Below are 19733 nucleotides of genomic sequence, written 5' to 3'. Positions count from 1 at the left end.
AAAACATGAATTAGAATTCGATATTGGCCCATTTTAATTAATATTGAAGTTGATACCTTGCCGTAAAAATATGGGATCTTAACATCAAATATTTAAGACACAATACACATTTTATAATCACTACACGAGTCGTGTATTCTATGGTTTCGGATGCCATTTGTAATGAAGAAAGAAAAATGGCGGATTCACAAACGACAAAATGATAATAAAAAGCGGACTAGGCAGGCGTAATTCACAGAACATAATTGATTAGAGTATTTTTATAAAAATTGAATATAGATTACTTTACATACATTCAAATTACATTAATATGTGCTTTTGAGATTCCAAGGAATAGGTGACAAGGCGTAGGGTCGTTTGTCCAACGTCTCGGGTTTTCTCCGGGTCCTCCGGTTTCCAACCAATACTAAAGACCCCTAAAAGTGAACCATGTTAGTCCTGAAATGACCTAGTTTGTGTCGAGTGGACGTTAAACCGCCTCTCTCTCACTCTCTCTCTCTCTCCCCAAGGAATAGAACCACGCGCCCTTCGACATGTAAGATTAAAGTCCAATTACGACCCGGAACTTTTCGTTTTGTTTTTCAAATAACAGATTTTTATGGTCGTTGAGTTGATCAGAGGTTCGTATAGTTAGTATAAAGAGTGATTAAGTATTTTAAAGGAGCTAAATCGCTAATATTTGGGACCTAGAAATTGACACAAGTGGGTCGCAACTCATATAATACCGTAATATGAATGTATATAAACCGATTTACATTCAATCGTTTTTACTCTAATTTCAAATCAGTTATGTTCCGTGAAATAAGCCAGCAAATTCCTAGCGTCTGGTTATTCCAGTCTACATAAGCCGTTTGGTTTGGTGCAATATGTCTAGCCTCGATTCGTGTACCAATGGTAAAATATTTATTTTGTCTTAAATATTGGATATCAGAAGCCCACCCTTTTCAGATAAGATCACAGCATCAATGTTGTTTTAAATTGACAAATAATTCGTGTTTTAAATGTTGAAGATTTTGGATGATATTGAGTTAGAGACTTAGCTCCTTTAAGTATTTAATACATGAATATATTTACACAAACATAACATATACAATTTCTAAATGTTAATTCTGGAAACAGCTGCAGCTATACGCGGCATGTTTCTAGGGTCACAAACTAGAAGTGTCTATGCAGCAAATAAATAAAAGCATATTTTAAGGCGCCAAACCTCGTACTCCATAACCTTTGACATAAGAACATGAATTAAAAATTAATATTTGTCCAGATCAATTAATATTGACGTTGTTTTCTTACCGTAAAAATATGGGCTCCTGATATCCAATAGAACTTAGCATACTTGACAAAGGCCTCAAGTTTATTCCAACCACCACGATAACATCGACAGACCCCATTTTTGAGTTAACCAATCGATTTCAAAGAACGCTTTCATTGACTTATTTTTTTAGGAACAAACCCGGCAGAGGTAAAAAGTTATTCACAGAAAAATCTACATAGAAACCACCGAACAATTCATTATCACCAGCCCTCCTAAAAACTTTCAACCAAATGAATACAGAAATATTACCCCTTCAACCACAATCACAAATACCCAAATCTCAACCGGGCCGCAAAAACAGCATTAAATACCCTCAAAAATAATAATTATTAATAATAATAATTAAGAAAAGCGACAAAGGCTGGTGTTGTGTCATCATGAATCGCAAAGACTATATCTGAGAGGCAGAAAACAATTAAGTAATCCTAAACATTACACTAAATTAGACCAACCCATCTTTCAGGACACCGCAACTTTAAGAAACAACATCTTACATGGATTGCAAGACAGGGAATACATAACAGCAAAACAATATGATTATCTACATGTATCTGCTAAATCTGATTGCCGACAAAAACATTTCTATACACTACCAAAAATATATAAAAATCCAGAAACATAATGGTTTATACACGCTTCATACCTTAAAGACACGAACGATTTTATTCACAAAATCAAACAGTTCAGAGTCCCTGAGCACACCATTTTAATATCCATCGACGTACAGAGCATGTACACGAACATCGATAATAACACAGGTATTGAAGCAGTTAGGAAAGCATTTCTTAGGAACCCGCAAGCATCCAGACCAGACGAAGAAATCCTCAAACTACTCGACATCTGTCTGAGGAGGAATGACTTCACATTTAACGACCAAGTATACCTCCAGTCTTCAGGGACTGCGATGGAAAAACGATTTGCAAATCTCTTCAAGCCAGATTTCTATGGACGTTTTTTTGATGACGTTTTCGTAGTCTGGACGTACCGAATAGACGATTTTTGGGCGTTTTTTTAACATTCTGAACAATCATCATCATCTGTCAAATTAACCGCAAATGTAAGTCATAACAGCATACCCTCTTTATAGCTAAAATAGATTATCCCATGAAAACACACCATTTCGAATTTTCGACTACAGCTTATAATAAAGGTAATTTATATAGAAAGAAATCAAATCCAAACAATGATTAAAAAGTAATTCATTTAGACAGAAGACAAAAAAAAATTATTAGAAAATAATTTACATATAGATAGAACGCAAAAATAGATTAAAAAGTAATTTACATAAAAATCATATAGAATAGCACTAGTAGTCCAAATAGAATATTTACTTAGCATTGTGGTCCAAATAGAATATTAACATAGCATTTGAAGTTCAAATATAATAGTACAATTGAGCATATTTAGATCAACATATCTACAGAGAATAAGATGACTGTGCGGTACGGTTTTATTCAATCATGAGTGGAAGCAATATTTCTTTAGTTCCAAACTCCCGAAATTGAAAATGGACATAATAAAGCAATTCTAATAAATTCAGAAAAGTTTTGTCTGAATGATAGTGAACTCGAAGAAGGAATGTACAAAATTTGAAACAATTTATCTTATATAATTAACCAAGTATTAAACTCAATGGTAATCTCGAAATATTTCAAATATTTGTCAGAACAAATATTTACTCCGAGTTGATATTTTTGCTTTGATGTTAAAGCAAAAAATATATAATATGTAATGAATAAGCTATGGCAGGCGATAGTGACTAATGTTAAAAGGCCTTGAGCACATGATGATGATGATGGTGGTGATGATGATGATGATTTATTTATTTATTAATGTAAATATGTAAGATATACTTTTGAAATCTGTACATATTAGTTAATTGTATTAAAATGTATCATGTCAAAGCATTGAGATGGATTTATATAAACTTCGATTTGTTTTCAAATTCATTATATCAGTATTGTTTATATTCATGTTGTACTCGAAACAAATTATTGTTTAAACTATTTTAACAATAATCATTACATTAATTACATCTGTTAATCATTGGAACAATCCAATGCTGATAAGTTGAGGGTAAGGATTTTGGGGGTAATAAAATTTGTAGTCGAAATGGGGTGTAGTCAAAATTGGATGTAGTCGAAATGGGAGTGAACCGGTTAGGGTTCGGGTTAGTGTTCCCCAAAATACTCATTTACTATACTGCGGCCATTTGGGACTCCTAAAATACCCGAACCTCCCCAAACTGCCTACAATTAGCATCTCCCATAATGTAACGTATTATTTGGTTTGTCTTCCACTCGACAAATCACGTACGGTTTGACATTTTACTTCCGCACTGTCAAGTAGTCATAACTTCGCCCAGAATCAAGTAATTTAAATGAAATTTACAATATATTCATTTTGCATTGTCTATTTTAGCAAGAACGGTCAGCACTCGACCAAAATCTTACATAACGCATCTTTAAATATTGGATATCAGGAGCCCATATTTTTACGGTAAGATAACAACATCAACATTTGACTAAAAGTCTGATAAAAATCCAGTATTCTCTTGTAAATTTCACATACTAGTATTTCGACATGTCACTTTCTCAGAACATAAACATTACGACTACGCCTGCGTCAAATGCAACACTTGCATATCGCATTGGGGTAGACAGTTACTTTACAAATAAGGTGCATTCGGTTAGAAATGTCTTGTGAAGGAGAATTCGCTCGTTTGTTTCACAGCAATAATACTTATTAAGGCTTTACACTGTGAAACTTGTGTGAAACTATATTGTTTTTGTTTGGATTAATATGTTTTTTTTTCTTCTGTTTCCATCTTGCTTATTTCGCAGAAAATATGCTGTGTGTCTAAAATAATCTGTGATTAGGTCTAATCAGTAGGACCATCATAGATTTATTCTCCGATTTTCTGACCAATCATATTGAAACGACCTTTATTTTGAAATGAAATGAAATGGGGTTTAATGTCCTTCTTATCTGCTTCTGTTGGTCTAATACAGTTTTCCATTAGATTATTTTATCAAGGACAGCAGCACTACGGACTACTCTTTATTTCGAATTCCGACTGTAAGGCTTTTTTCGCACCTTCCGTTCTGCACCACTGACAAAGGGTAACCAACTAGGCAGGAAAATCCAGATGAACCTTCTCGGTCAAAAATACGAGCGAACACAAGAGCTCCTGGTTAGCGAGCCAGCATCTTACCAACTAAGCTCCCTTTATTCATTTTAAACACCATACATTCCCCTTTCAAACACACTCTTTGCATACTCAACTTACGCTTGTCAGCCTATGAATATATATATTTTCGAGCCGTAAAGCGTGCATGTTCCTGAAGCAACGACCAAGAGTTTACAACCTTGATATGATGTTCGGAAAAAAACCCCGCGGCCTTCCTTGTTGGTGACTGACGCCCCCCCCCCCCCCCAGCGCCAACTCTGGCTACCGGCCTGTTCATAAGGTGGATACATGATTTTTTAAAAGGGGTGGGGGTGGGGTTCAGCCAAACCAAAGTCTCGTCGAGCTAATGGAGGACAGCATATTTGGTGACGCTTTCAAGCGATTATGTAGGGAAAAACACAAGGCAAAGTCGACTAGCAAGTGGTAGGTATCCCCATGGGCACCAACTGTGCACCTTTGCTTGCTGATTTGTTTCTCTATTCCCACGAAGCCGATTACATACAGGCACTCGTAAAATCAAATAAACGATTAGTCAGACATTTTAATTTCACTTATCGATATATCGATGATGTTCTATCACTGAATAATCCAAAATTTAGTGATTATGTAGAATTCATATATTCTGATGAGCTCGAAATTAAAAACACTACTGACTGTGACAATTATTACACTTCCTACTTGGATCTGCGTCTCGATTTTGACAATTGCCATAAACTTAGTGTTAAATTGTACGATTAACGTGATGACTTTGACTTTCCGATTGTTAACTTTCCATTTATTAGTAGTAACATTCCAATATCACCAGCTAATGGAGTGTTTGTGTCTCAACTAAATCGTTACGCGAGGGCTTGTTCATTTTATTCTGATTTTTTAAGTAGATCGAGGCATTTGTCATCTAAGCTTCAACTACAGGGATACTTGCGAACTAAACTTATTAAAACCTTTAAAAAGTTTTATGGGCGTCATTTGATTGGTAAATATAACATGTCTCTCTCGGCTATTATTCTAGATATATTTAATTGACGCGTATACTATCTCCCTGATAATGTCTGTCTACTACATCGTTAACACTGTTCATCACGTGCATTTTGCATACCGATAGTCCATTCATTGTCCAATCACGCTATTTTACCGAGATTTCGCCTAATAGTTTGGATGCAGCTATGGCGGGTGTGGCGCCAGGCAGGGTAAGCTTACTCTTCCGGACACCTGTTACCACTGTTTGTCGTGTATTTTGTACACGGTGAACAGTCCATCCATATGCTGATTACACTATTTTGCCTTATTACACTATTTTGCCTATACCGTTTTTTTAGTACTTCGAATTTTGTCTAATGGTTTGGATTGTTCGTACTTGGTTTTATTTTATTTGTTGTATTCTTTGCTGCAGTTTCATATGTTCACACAATATTTCCAACAAAGAGATGCAAGAAATGAAAAGCAGCCAAGTTCAAAGCGGAGCGAACTTAATAATTGTATTTTAGGTCTTTGAAGCTTTATAATTACAAATATACTGTTCATCGAATTCCATCGAAACATGAAATAGACACAATTTATGTTTATATAATGACATGCCAAGCGGGGCGAGGCGAACAACTTTATTAAAAATGATAATTACATTTTCATCTTCCAGGTGACCGGCCTACGTCTGGAGTCTTATTTAGAGGGCCAATCTCGATTATATTTTGGGGAATAAAACTGCTTAATTTTGTGTTGAAAGCTCTTAAAATCCTTTACCTTAGGGTCGAGCAACTAAATCAATTTACGTGATACGTTTTCAAACATCTTAATCCCGCCAGTCTTCATCTGGAAACGGAGACCGGTGTCCCAAGCTGTATTATACGATGTCTGGATAAAACCAGACTTTTATTTTATAAAAATAACGTGTGGGTGAAATGTACCTTTCGTCAACAAGTACAGCACGTGGTTCATGCACTGTTAGATCTCTAAAGCAACGGCAATAGATTATCAGGTCACCCAAAGAAAAAAATGGAATCGAACCCTTAAAAGGGTTACGTATCTGGATAAGCGGTTTTGACGTTGACGTCTAAACGACTCAATATTTCGAACTGAAATTTTGAGACAAGGTAAATACACCATTCTTCTATATTTTGCAGCTTGAATTTCATACGTACACTTTTGTTTCTGAGACTCTGTTCAAATCCGGGATGTTCCCTTTAAATAGAAATATTACAAGTTTATACAAAATTGACAAATAATGATAAATTCGGATGTTAATCCGTGAGAATTTTCTATTGTAGTGAAGACAATTACACCTCCGCACCTCCCCATTGTGAACTCAACTAGGTCGCTTGTGATTACATAAAATCAGTGATTTCAATGTTTGATTTACAATCAAATTTTAAATTTTAATTTTATCGTTGACTATGAGAAATTTTAGTCTAAGATTTGCTAATCTGACTCAACTAGGTCGCTTGTGATTGTATGAAATCAGTGATTTAAATGTTTGATTCACAATCAAATTTTAAAACTTAATTTTAATCGTTGACGAAGAGAAATTCCAGTCTAAGATTAACAAATCTGACTTTTGAGAATGCCAAACTTCAACTACTAATCTCTAATTAGCTAGTTAGTGATTAGATCTATAAACACAGATTATTTTAGACACTGTTCGAAAATATGAACCTTAAATACTTTCTGACAAAGTATCGGAAATTTTGTGAACCCGGTCATTTAGCTACCCAGGAAGTAAACAATATTTACGGCTGTAGAAACATGAAGTCCTCTTGGAGTGATTATTGTCGGAAACCCCGTATGGACCAGTTACCATTATTCAAATGATATGGTCATTTCAAGAAATACCTAGACTCTTCCATACTTCTACACTCTAAAGGTGTACCATTTTTCAAAGTTAAGCAGCTTTTGAAACATAAAGATGCGACGTATCAAATAGAGTACAAACAGTTGAGCTATAGTTCATAGAAGGGCGAGGTCATCTCTACCCAAACTACGTCATTTTGTGGTTTTCATATTATTATATTACAATTTTATTTCAGTAAGTCCCTTGCGTTTATGGGTCTTTAGCAGGAAATCGGAGAACCAGGAGAAAATCCATGAGGTTTGGTAGGCGACCCTTCTCCTTGTCACGAACACGCTTGGGGTCGAAACGCATGTGTTAAACCACTGACCCCCGCCATTTCCTTCTCTGGAACCTGTTTTATATGTAACTTATATTTTGCTTTCTTGTAAATTAGGGATAAAACTACCAGTTTCCTTAAAACAGTTCTTGTTTATGTATGCATTTAATAGACATAGAACATTTTGGATTTCAGTTTGAATAATTTCAGATATAGAAAAATGTTCTATCTCCAAAAAAAAAGTCGTTTTGGTTTTTCTAGCTTTGTTTATCAGTATTTCTTCTAGAAATGATACTCCAAACTCAGATATTTTTCTCAAAACAGAGTCAGACAACGAATTGAAGTGAAACGGTCATGTATTGTGGCCTGACAAGGACAGCTGTCTAGTCATTCGGATGGAACGAAAAACCGAGGTCCCGTGTACACATTGGCGTGCACGTAAAAGATCTCTTGACTGTTGGAATTGGATAAAGAGTAGGCCGTAGTTCTGCTGTCCGGGCAAAATGTCCCTCATAGCACACTGTGTCGTATGCCCGTCGTCATTATCCCAGTTCGATGCAGAACAGTAGGACGTTAAAAACCCATTTCATTTCATTTCATGTCACGTATTGTGTTTAATAACAGCTACAAGTCCTTAATATCGATCGAGTGAACCGGTGTATTTATGTCAAAAAACAATCCAATCAACAATAGTGTCAATATACTTGTTGCTATGTAAATACACCAATCTGTGCTCCACTGAAGATGTGTCTGCCAACACCGAATAGAAGTTTGTGTGGACTACTAAACTGTGTTTTTTCAAAGGTAAGTGATGAAATGTTTAGAAAATAGATGCTCCAACAAATATTTAACTTTGACATTCACAACGTAACAACGATGCAGTGTAGTGTGCGACGAACAATTAATCCATTTTAACTAATGTATATAAGTATGCATTTGGCTATGTTTAATCTTAATGTATGGTCATCCAACTTTATGTAATGTGTTCATATTAATTATATATTATATTCCTGGCCTGAACTTTCATGACTCAAAATATTACTTATTAGAGACACGAACGAGCTCTACAAATCGACCAACTAAAACCATGTGAAAGAGAGAGAGAGAGAAATGGGGTTTAACGTCCACTCGACACAAACTAGGTCATTTCGGGACTAACATATGGTTTTAATTTTATTTCTATAATTCGCTTGCGCGTAGGGGTCTTTAGCAGTGGGAGGAAACCGGAGGACCCGGAGAAAACCCACGAAGTTGGGCAGGCGACCCTACTCCTTGTCACGTACAACCGGGGATTCGAAACCACGCCAATCGACTCAATGACAGACTTTATGATACAGGGCGCGCACGCTAACCATTCAGCCATCCACCCCCACCCCCCATGTGAAAGACATGTTACAAGTCGTACCTAAAAGGTAAAAGGCGGTTGTCATGCAAGATACGCCCACATTTTGCAAGAGATGGACGGAGAACAAGCTCTAAAAAGGAAACAATTTTTCGTACAATCAGGGGCCATAATCCAGGAAGTTACGGTACGATATGCGTGAATAAAAATAGGATAAAAATTGTGACCATAGGAGGGTCCACAACCTTGGTATTACATACTTTTACACTATTTGCGTAAAAGGAGCGACCATTTTGTCGAGCAGTTTCTTTCCGATTTTTTATGGTGTAACGGTGGTATAATTAAACGGTTTTTAAAATCGGATAAAAGTTGTGACCTCTAGAGGGTCCACAAGCTAAAAACGCGATTTTTCGTATAATCAGAGGCCATAATCCAGGAAGTTACGGTCAGATATGCGCGAATCGCGAAATGAACCGAGATCGTTGGGACATAAACACAAGTTTCATCAAAATCTGATAAAATATTGTGACTTCTAGAGGGTCCACAACCTTGGTTTTTACATACTTTCACACAATTTGCGTACAAGGAGCGGGCATTTTGTCAGGTAGTTTCAGCCGTCATTAGGGTGTAACGGTGATATATTCAATCAGCGGTCCCGTCACACTATTTGCTTTGAATTAACATTGGATAATCCGGCCTTCAATCAGTGTTCCTGTCACACGATTTGCGTTGAATCAAGATTGGATAATCCGGCCTTCAATCAGTGGGTGTTAACCGACAAGAAATCACCAATCAATTAAAAAAACATGTGTCGGTCTTTATTGATTATCTTGATAATTTAATAATCTCTTGTAAGAGATACACAAGTTGTTATTCACTGACCGGTGTCTACAATAAACTCATCAAATTATTTTTAATACTGGGCAAAGTTTTACAAAAAATAAGGATTTAAAGGAATGCAAGATTTAGATACTGTAAGACAAGGAGTTAATTCTACAAGAAAGCAATGTGAGCATGACCTGAAGGAAGTGACATAAATGTGTATTGAAATTAATGGCTCACTACAAACATTCATATACAAATCCAAGTTTGATTTAATTGCCTCATGGATTGTAATTACTTTGTTGGGTACATGAATAATTTTCTATTTAATTAATAAGCATATTTGGCAGTATTGCTGTTGAGACCATATTAGTTATTGATTAGAGTAAACCCATTAAAATTGATTTTTTTTTATCTCGTGACCATTTCAAAATTAAGACTGAAAGATAATATTATCATACAATTATAATTGGCTAGAGTCATCTGTTTAACTTATTTTTTGATATTTGTTATCACCAGAAACCAGCGGCTGCCAGGCAGGATATGCCCACATTTTGGAAGAGAAGGTAGAGAACAAGCTAAAAACAAACAGGATTTTTTGTACAATCAGGGTTAATAATCCAGAAACTTATGGTCTGAAATGCGCAAATATCAAAAGGGACCAAGATCTTTGGGATATAAAGATATGCTTTAAGTTTCATCAGAATCGGATAAAAATTGTGACCTCTAGCGGGTCGACAACCTTCGTATTGCATAGTTTTACAAAATTTGCGTACAAAGAGCAGCCATTTTGAGGGGCAGATTCATTTCGATTTTCCCGAAATTCGAATTCAACCTTCATTATGGTGGAATGGTGAAATATTTAAACGGTTTTTAAAATCGAAAAAAAAAAACTGTGACCTCTAGAGGATCCACAAGCTAACAACGTGATTTTTTCGTACAAAAAAGATCACAATCCAGGACGTTACATTCCTATATGCGTGAATATCGAAAGGAATTGAGCTCTATGGGTTACAAACAAGCATTTCAAGTTTCATCTAAATCGGATAAATATTGTGATCTCTAGAGTGTCCTCAATCAGGGGCCATGTATTAAATTTCATCAAAATCGGATAAAATTGTGAGGGTCCACAACCGTGACATAACATACTTTTTTACACTATCTGCGTACAAGGAGCGGCCATTTTGTCAGGCAGTTTCGGTCTGATTCCAACCGTCATTAGGATGTAATGGTGGCAGATTAAAACTTTTTTTAAAACCGGATGTAAATTGTGACCTCTCGAGGGTTCACAAGCTAAAAACGCGATTTTCGTACAATCAGGGGCCATAATCCAGGAAGTTGCGAATATACGCGAATATCGGAAGGAATTGAGCTCTTTGGATTATAAACATACATTTCAAGTTTCATCTGAATCGGATAAACAGTGTGACCTCTAGGGTGTCCACAAACTAAAAACGTGATTTTTTGTACAATCAGGGACCATAATCCATGAAGTTTCGATCCGATACATGCCAATATTGATAGGTACCGAGATCTTTTGCAGATAAACATATAACGCATCACTTTTTTTCCCAAATATTTTATTACTAGGTGGTTTTGTTTGTATAATATTATGCAATACTATGAACTATTGTTTCACACAATGCTCCCAAAGGCAAAAAATATCGGCCCGTGTGCAAAAAAAAAAAATTGCACGAGATGCACTTGAAAAACCCAATATTCACGTGCAGCATTGTGTGTGAGCCCTTTAAAAGCATTGTTTTCAACTTAATGTGCAGTACATGAACTGTGAAACGTCAATCTGTCGTAATTTGTTGTTGGACGTGTGAAGGAATCAAGCTAGAGATGCCGAGACTTACTGAAAATCAACGGAATGAAGCCATGGGAATGTCCAGGGCTGGCATGTCTACACGTGCTATTGCCAGGCACTTCAATTGTCATCAGTCCACTATTGTAAGGTTGGTGGAACGTGTTCGAGTTACTGGATCAACACGTGACCGTCAACGTCCTGGTCCACAACGCGTTACAACCCAGGCTCAAGACCGCTACATCCAGGTCACTCATCTGCGTGACAGATTCCGCCCATCTACTCGTCGGAAGACAAGGACCAGTAAGTGCCAATACCGTAAGACGTCGTCTAAGAGAAGTAGGACTCCGTGCACGACGACCTTATGTTGGAGCTATCCTCAGGGATCATCACCGTCAGCGGCGTTTGATACGGGCTCAAGGACACCAGACATGGAGAAGAGTAGACTGGCAAAGTGTGCTCTTCAGTGATGAGAGTCGCTTTCATCTTTATTACGCTGATGGCCGTCAACGTTTGTGGAGACGTCTTGGGGAACGTCTTGCAGACTGCTGCGTCTTCGAAACGAATCGATGGGGTGGGGGAAGTGTAATGGTGTGGGGAGGCTTCACATTTCATCACCGTATGGACTACCTGGCTGCTAACAACATCAATGTCTTGGACTGGCCAGCCATGTCTCCGGACATGGAACCGATAGAACATGTCTGGGATGAGATTGGACGCCGTCTGTATCGGAGACCACAGATGTACACCATTGCTGCTTTAGAATCTGCTCTTGTCCAAGAATGGAACAATTTGCCCCAGGCCTTCTTTCAAACATTGGTAAATTCCATGCGACGTCGCTGCACAGCGTGCGTAAGAGCCCGTGGAGGACACACGCGCTACTGACATCTGTGTCGTACTTTTGGTTTTAACCCCTCTGACTTTGTACCGCTGATTACAGATTAAACATCCATAAGTGTACAAATGTGTTGTTATTGATGTGTTCCCATTTGAATATTGTTTACAATAAGAAGCAAAATAAATAAGATGTTTACAGGGTCATTTTGTTATTCGAAAAACTAAGTGATGTGTTTTCCATAGCGCTCAGTATTATATTTTAAGTTTCGTAAAAATCGAATAAGAATTGTGACCTGTAGAGTGAAGGCGTATAAAAATAACGATTAATTTAAAATCCGCCATTTTATATTCCATTTTGACAGCCACTTTGAAATTTACCATGTTGGATTTTCAAAATTCATTTTTAAATCCAGAGACATCGAAAACCATATAAAAGACATAGATAGTAAAAGTCATATTTTACGAGATTGTGACTGGTTATACGGGGACAATGGCATTTTATTATCAAAATTTGGCAGCCATTTTGAAACAATTGTCGGTACTTTGTGAAAAATAAATTTTCTGAAATTTGTTTGCTCAAATTTAGTATTTTCGGAACAGTTCCCATTTATTACCACTTTGTATATAAGATTTTAATAAAAATCTATTTATTTTCCCACCACTAAAACGCACATGTTAAAGATATCGCTCTCAGAAACTTCCTGGAGACTGCCATATTGAATTATGTTAATTACGTCATTTCGCCTTGGCAGACTTCGACTGAATTTGAGTATGATGTTGTCAAATATAAGTATGATTGAACCAAACTGCATTGGTTTCTTTTGCAGTTTGTTAGGGGTCACTCCACTTTTGAGATTAACTTGCCCCGCCTAATTATGGGCCCCGATTGTACGAAAGATCGCGTCATAATTTGTATTTGATTTTATATCTACCAATAATTAGATTTTAAACTACCTAGGATCACAATCTTCGTGTCTGAACCTGCATTTTCAAAGTCAAGTTATGCAATTATGACATTTATAGAAAAGGCACCATATTATGGCAGTCATGCTAGATTTTCAAAATTTAGGCTATGTAAAAACTAGTAGTAGCTTCTAAACTACATAGGATTGCCATCTTGGAATGCATAAACTTACATTTTGAGGGTCTAGAAAGATAATTATGCCATCCAGAAAAGAATTATATTGCTGCTATTAACGCAATTTAGCTTTTATCCAAAGGATCTTTATAACTTATATTTCCGTGTTACTTTTTTCGTCTATTTCTAATTCGTTAATACCAAGGTTAGTGGGTTAATCATTTTTTTAATCCTTATTTTATTAGATTTGTTTTCCTCTACTTTCATGTCCTCGGTCCACATTCATATGAGTGTGTGTGTGTGGGGGGGTGTGTGTGGGTGGGTGTGTGGGTGTGTGTGTGAGTGTTTGGAGGGGTGGGTGTGGGGGTCTTTTCCTGGGAACAGGGGCGTGCTGGCAGGGAGTTTAGGAGGACGGTGTCCTCCCAGGCACCCATTCAACAATAAGTCCACCCGTATAAGCGGGCCCCCCTGAGAGCTCTAATTTTCACGCGGAATCCCCTCAAAAAATTGAGAGTGCGCACGCGAAAAATCATACATGCACAACGATTAGTAAAATATATTATGCTGACGTGCAAATGTCTGTCACCTTAAGGTGAAATGGTCTTTGATTAAAAATTTTGCCGACTACAGCAAAATCATAAAGTGGAGTCAGAGAAAGGTAGCATCCTACAGAAGAAGAGTACATACAGGAAACAGGCACAAGCAAAAACAAAATAATTTAGGTGGGTTGTCAAATTTCAAAAATTTTCTGGGGTGACAACCCCACCAGACCCCCCTACCAGCGGCGCGACTTCCGCCATTATACCTAAATGTCGTAAAAATTAATATTGATTCGTTTCGCCTTTTTTACTTGAGCGCAAGTCTTAAAACTTTCAGGGTTTTCCCGAAGATTACGCCCCATTTCATACTTTCTGGTTTTACGAAGCTAACATAATTTGTTATTACAGTAATACCGGGTAGTAGTTACGTGGTGTTTGCTATTCAGTTGAGGATTAGCCTACATCCGTCTTTAAACACCGAAGTTGTTCGTTAAACATCACATTATTAGGCGAAGCGTTAAAGAGGGGATGTTTATTTTTTAAAGATAAAGAAAAAAATACGGCTTGTGAATATTTTAAACCGAAAATAGGGCTTCAAGTGATATTTCATGTAAACTTTAAGATAGTGCAGATTATATATTCAATTTATGGTGAGATTTGTATTTCTATATTCTACCCTTTTAAAACATTATATTAATAGAAATGTTGGGAGGGGGTAGGATCTCTTAGTACCAGGGTCTTGTGTTTCATATTCTCTCATAATGTACCAATGTGGAACACGCATGTGTCTAAGAGATCAGTAATATACATTTGTCGAATATATCAATAATAATATACATAATGTCGAATATATCAATAGTAATAATTATTATGCATAAGGTTGAAGAGATCAATAGTAATATACATAATGTCGAAGAGATCAATAGTCATATACATAATGTCGAAGAGATAAATAGTATACGTATTTCCAAGGACAATCAACGGTTTTCATTATCCGTTTAAAACCCATACGGCACACAAACTACATAAATAAACAATGGAACGATTTATTTAAAACGTCTGACGAAAAGTAGGACATTATACCCCAGTACAATCATTCATTCATACTTTAAGCACCATGTGGGTCATATCGAAATATAATACCGTCTTCATTAGTCCAGTCGGAGCTCAAAACATTGGCGACCATGGAGACCAGAGTTCTATATCTGGCGTTTCCAGCACGCTTTTACCACGCTTATGACGATCTTGACGCTCTGAAACCATTTTCCGTCGCAGTAGCAGCGCATGGACGCCACCCCGATCTGACGAGGGTATAACTAAGTCCTCGATCGCGCACTCACCACACGCAAAACTTCTATCGAGACTCTCATTACGCTACCTCCGCTCTCACCACACTTTTACACCACGACCTCGCTACGCGGGTACGTGAAAGGAGAAGGGTCGCCTGTCCAATCTCCTGATTTTTTCCCAGTTCCTCCAGTTTTCTCCCACGGCAAGTTTATTGTCTCTCAATGATTATATTTTTTACTCTGAATAGATAAAACATGTTCCTATATATCTGAACAGATGTAAAAAAACAAACATGTTCCTATGTATCTGAATTGCCTTCGTTTGCCATTTTATTTACAGACATTGTTTAAAAGATCATATCACCATATATCCAGATACATGTAGTTGTTTTCTATTTTTTTTTTATACTTGAATAGTGTTGAAAATCGTCGTGTAAACATGCACACTATTTTTGTGAAGAAAAGTGATGGATAGAGTGTCATTGAGGTATTAATACTAACAAAACGAGACCCACAATAGTCACAGGCGCCTGTAACGTGGAAAATATTTCAAAAAAAACATTAAGCTATGACTAAGTATGTCTAAAGTCTGTTACGTTATCAAATATCTGGGTCTGATACCAATTTCTATCATCGTAGACTCGATTGTCTACCTAGCGAAATTTAGTAAGTGTTGCCACTGGTTGACGGATTCTAGAGTAGAGAACTTTGATCCCAATTATTTAATTCCAATCCGTTTCTCACCCTGGTATTATTATATCTACTGAAAGAGAATCGGTTTCAGACGAGTTATTTGCCCCTGATTTATAAGTTGGAATCAGACCAGTTATTTTATAATCTCGCTTAGGAACATGAGCGTAACAGACTTTAGACATATACTTAGTCATAGTTTGATGCTATTTTTGAAATATTTTCCACGTTACAGGCGCCTGTGACAACAGTGTCTCTATTTTGAGTATGCAGTTACTTGTAATGAATATAATCTGTGCATGTTGATATTAAAGTTAGTTGATCGATCCAAGCTACTGGTAGAAGCCGATTTCCTTACCTGGCAACGTGTCTTTTTACTGGGCACCGACAATGGGGTTCATTTCTGGTATCTTTTCAAAAGGTGTTTTGTATCCTCTAAATAAAATCATCAGCTCATGTATATCTTTACAGGGAAATGGTAGGAATATTAAAGTCTTTTCATATTTATTATTCCGTTAGTTTACTCATTTCTTTATTTTTTTTCTTTCAGAAGAAGTCTGTAGTGGTTGTTTTAGCTTTAATGATATCAACATTCACATTATATATGTATGGAGTTTTATTCCCAAATTATTATTTTAATATCAGATATTTACAACGTAGCAACCAAACATCGATTAGCAATCAAACATCGATTCGTAATCAAATATCGACTCGCAATCAAACGTCGATTCGGAATCAAATATCGATTCGCATTCCAATATCAGTTCAAAATCAGCAAAATACAGTGGTATCCACAATCCCGAATAGCAAGATGCAAGTGGTTACTACAGGAACACTAACTGCGATTTCTCGACTCAAGGGAACAACCCCGGGTCCCCAATCTAAAAACTTTATTGTGTATACGTGTGGTCGTGGGGGATTGTGTGGTGGATTCGGGGACAGACAAAAGGGGATAATAGCAGCTTATCTTATTGCAAATATTACTAGAAAAAATTTTAAAATTGAAATAACTACACCCTGTAATATTTGGATGGCATTAAAAGCCAAAAATAAGAATTTGGTTATACATAAGGATGAACTCAAAGATCGTAAATCTACAAGTCGATACTTCATTGACGGTGGGGGCTTCAGTCTTCGTCAAGAATCAACCACCTCAGACATCCGGTCTAGATTTAACAACGACGTAGTTTATTTTAGAACAAATGTTGATTTCGTGCGCCATCTTAATTCCAGTAAATTTTACACCAAAGAACTTAGTTGGATGAAGAGCATGAAAAGACATGAAGTATATAAATATATTTGGGAAAAGTTGTTCACGCTGACTGAAAAGATGCAAAAACGCCTTGACGATTTTCTAGCAAAACGATCAGACAAAAAACTTGTCTGTGCTCAAGTGAGAATAGGAAAGAACCCTTCCAATATGCAAGACCCCATGATGACTGATATTAATAAAATTGGTGCTTTTTGGAAATTCTTCGAAAAATATAACGATGCGTCGAAATATAGATTTTTTGTGACAACAGACGCCGGAAAAGTGAGGGATGTTGGTAAAAGTAAATTCCCAGGATTAATGTTGGATACACAGGGTCCTATTGTACACGTGGAGCGGTCCCGTGTAAACGATATGTGTGGTGGTCAAGAAAAGGTGATTTTAGATCAATATATTTTAGCACTTTGTGATATTTTGGTAATTAGTAAGAGTGGATTTGGGCGAGTGGGTGCTTTTCGCCGTGGTACCAATAAAGATTTATATCTATTTGAAAATGGAGAGATAGTTAGAACTGATATGGATACAGACCAGTTTATACCCGGTGGATGGTAAACTACGTGTATACTGGAGATGGGGGGGGGCGTTTAATTATGAATTGTGAAATGAAACATTTAACAAGATACACCCACATTTTGCAAGAGATGGATAGATAGCCATTCACTATAAAATGTATGCAGTGATTGGACAATGAAACGGGTGTTCGAGACAATATACCACCGGTAGGGCGTGTGTATTACGAATCATATCGACTAAAGTAATTATGTATTGTTCAATGGTCGAGAGAGAGAGAGAGAGAGAGAGAGAGATGGGGTTTAACACCCACTCGACACAAACTAGGTCATTTCGGGACTAACATGTGGTTTTTAATTTTATTTCAATAATTCGCGTGCGCGTAGGGGTCTTTAGCAGTGGGAGGAAACCGGAGGACCCGGAGAAAACCCACGAGGTTGGACAGGCGACCCTACTCCTTGTCACGTACAACCGGGGATTCGAAACCACGCCAGTCGACTCAATGACAGACTTTATGATAAAGCGCGCGCACGCTAACCATTCAGCCATCCAACCCCCCTTCAATGGTCGAAAGCGACATATTAAGTAATATATTGTAATAACAAGAGGGCCGTAATTATTTGAAATAATGGTACGCCAACATCAAAGGTTGACGTCACATCTGTATTTTAAAAAGCAATATTAGACAGATCTATATTATATGGTACTTATCATAGCCCAACATCATTTCATTTGGATAAATGTTAATGCAGATACTTCAAAACAAAAACCGCTTGCTATATGAAATACATTCAGCCATGTTGAGTCAGTCAAAATTTGGGTGTTCGATCCTTGCATTGGCCGAGAAAGTTCATCGGAATTTTCCGGCGTGGTATCCCCAAATTGTCAGTGGTGTAGATATAATACAATATCATTCGGGATCTAAAATTTAATATTGTATTTTGAATTCATATTTTAATTTATATTTTTCATTTGTAACTCATTTTGACAGATGTGGCAGATTAATTGTAAAATTTAATCTATGGCAGGTGTGGGGGTTATGACATAGTATTATGTAACATGGGTTTGTCTTTAGACAAGTATATGATATAAGATTTAAGTATTGTTAACAAGTATTAACACCTATTGGTTAGTGTTAAGATGTGTGACTCTTAATAATTAGTTTTCATTGTTCTGATTACTAATGCTATTAACTATGGCGTGCCTATAGCTGACGCGACAGATATTGCTGCACATTATAAAAAGCCTAGTTGAGAATCGGGTCTAGGCAGACCTAGGAGAGACCTAGAGAGACATAGAGGGAATTCGGTCCGGACCTCGGGAGAGTGCATGCCCTCGACCCCGGAGAAGTTGGGCTTCTGCGACCTAGGAGGGACAGCTGTAGATAGACGTTACTATATCTAACCACAATGACTTTCATATGTAGAGTTGTACATGTTAATATGTTATCCAGTATTAAAATATCTGTTTAATAAAAAGAGTTATGTATTCTATCACACAGAACGGAGGGCCTGACAAGAACAGCTGTCTAGTCCTTCGGATAAGACGAAAAACCGAGGTCCCGTGTATACATTGGAATGCACCTAAAAATCCCTTGGCAGTTGGAATTCGATATAAGAGTAGGCGATAGTACTGCTGCCCTGGCAAAATTTCCCTCATAGCACACTGTATGGCGTACATGTATGCCCGACTTCATTAGCCCAGTATAGGAGCAGAACAGTTGGACGTTAAACCCCATTTCATTTCATTTCAGTCAAAATTTTAATTATCCATAAAAAAATTTTTATGAAATCATTAAAACTTTGGTTATGACTTGTAGAATATGCATATTTATAACATCTTTCCTTGCTGATCACTTCTTGCAATACTTAGGGCGATATTTTAAAAACAACGGTCTCTTGTCGGTGATTAGTAGAACCGCTAGAAGTATCCTACTATCAAATCAA

At 36.9% G+C, this 19733-nt stretch overlaps 1 protein-coding gene across 1 annotated transcript; it reads left to right on the top strand.

Annotated features, from left to right (window-relative positions):
- Positions 1 to 3669: 3669 nt before the first annotated feature.
- Positions 3670 to 19236, top strand: LOC126818208 (uncharacterized). The gene is made up of 3 exons (XM_050545475.2): positions 3670 to 3814; positions 8228 to 8407; positions 16558 to 19236. The coding sequence occupies exons 2-3, from the start codon at positions 8348 to 8350 to the stop codon at positions 17827 to 17829; spliced, it is 1332 nt and encodes a 443-aa protein (XP_050401432.1). The 5' UTR covers positions 3670 to 3814; positions 8228 to 8347; the 3' UTR covers positions 17830 to 19236.
- Positions 19237 to 19733: the final 497 nt, after the last annotated feature.

Source organism: Patella vulgata, chromosome 4, assembly GCF_932274485.2.
Source record: "Patella vulgata chromosome 4, xgPatVulg1.2, whole genome shotgun sequence".
Taxonomy (NCBI): Eukaryota; Metazoa; Mollusca; class Gastropoda; family Patellidae; genus Patella; species Patella vulgata.
This window is presented reverse-complemented; position numbering and strand designations above follow the sequence as displayed.

Excerpts from the sequence above, each read along its gene's own strand:
- LOC126818208 (XM_050545475.2), top strand. The coding sequence starts at position 8,348 with ATGTGTCTGCCAACACCGAATAGAAGTTTGTGTGGACTACTAAACTGT. Across the intron at positions 8,408-16,557 it reads TAAACTGTGTTTTTTCAAAG|AAGAAGTCTGTAGTGGTTGT; the intron begins GTAAGTGATGAA and ends TTTTTCTTTCAG.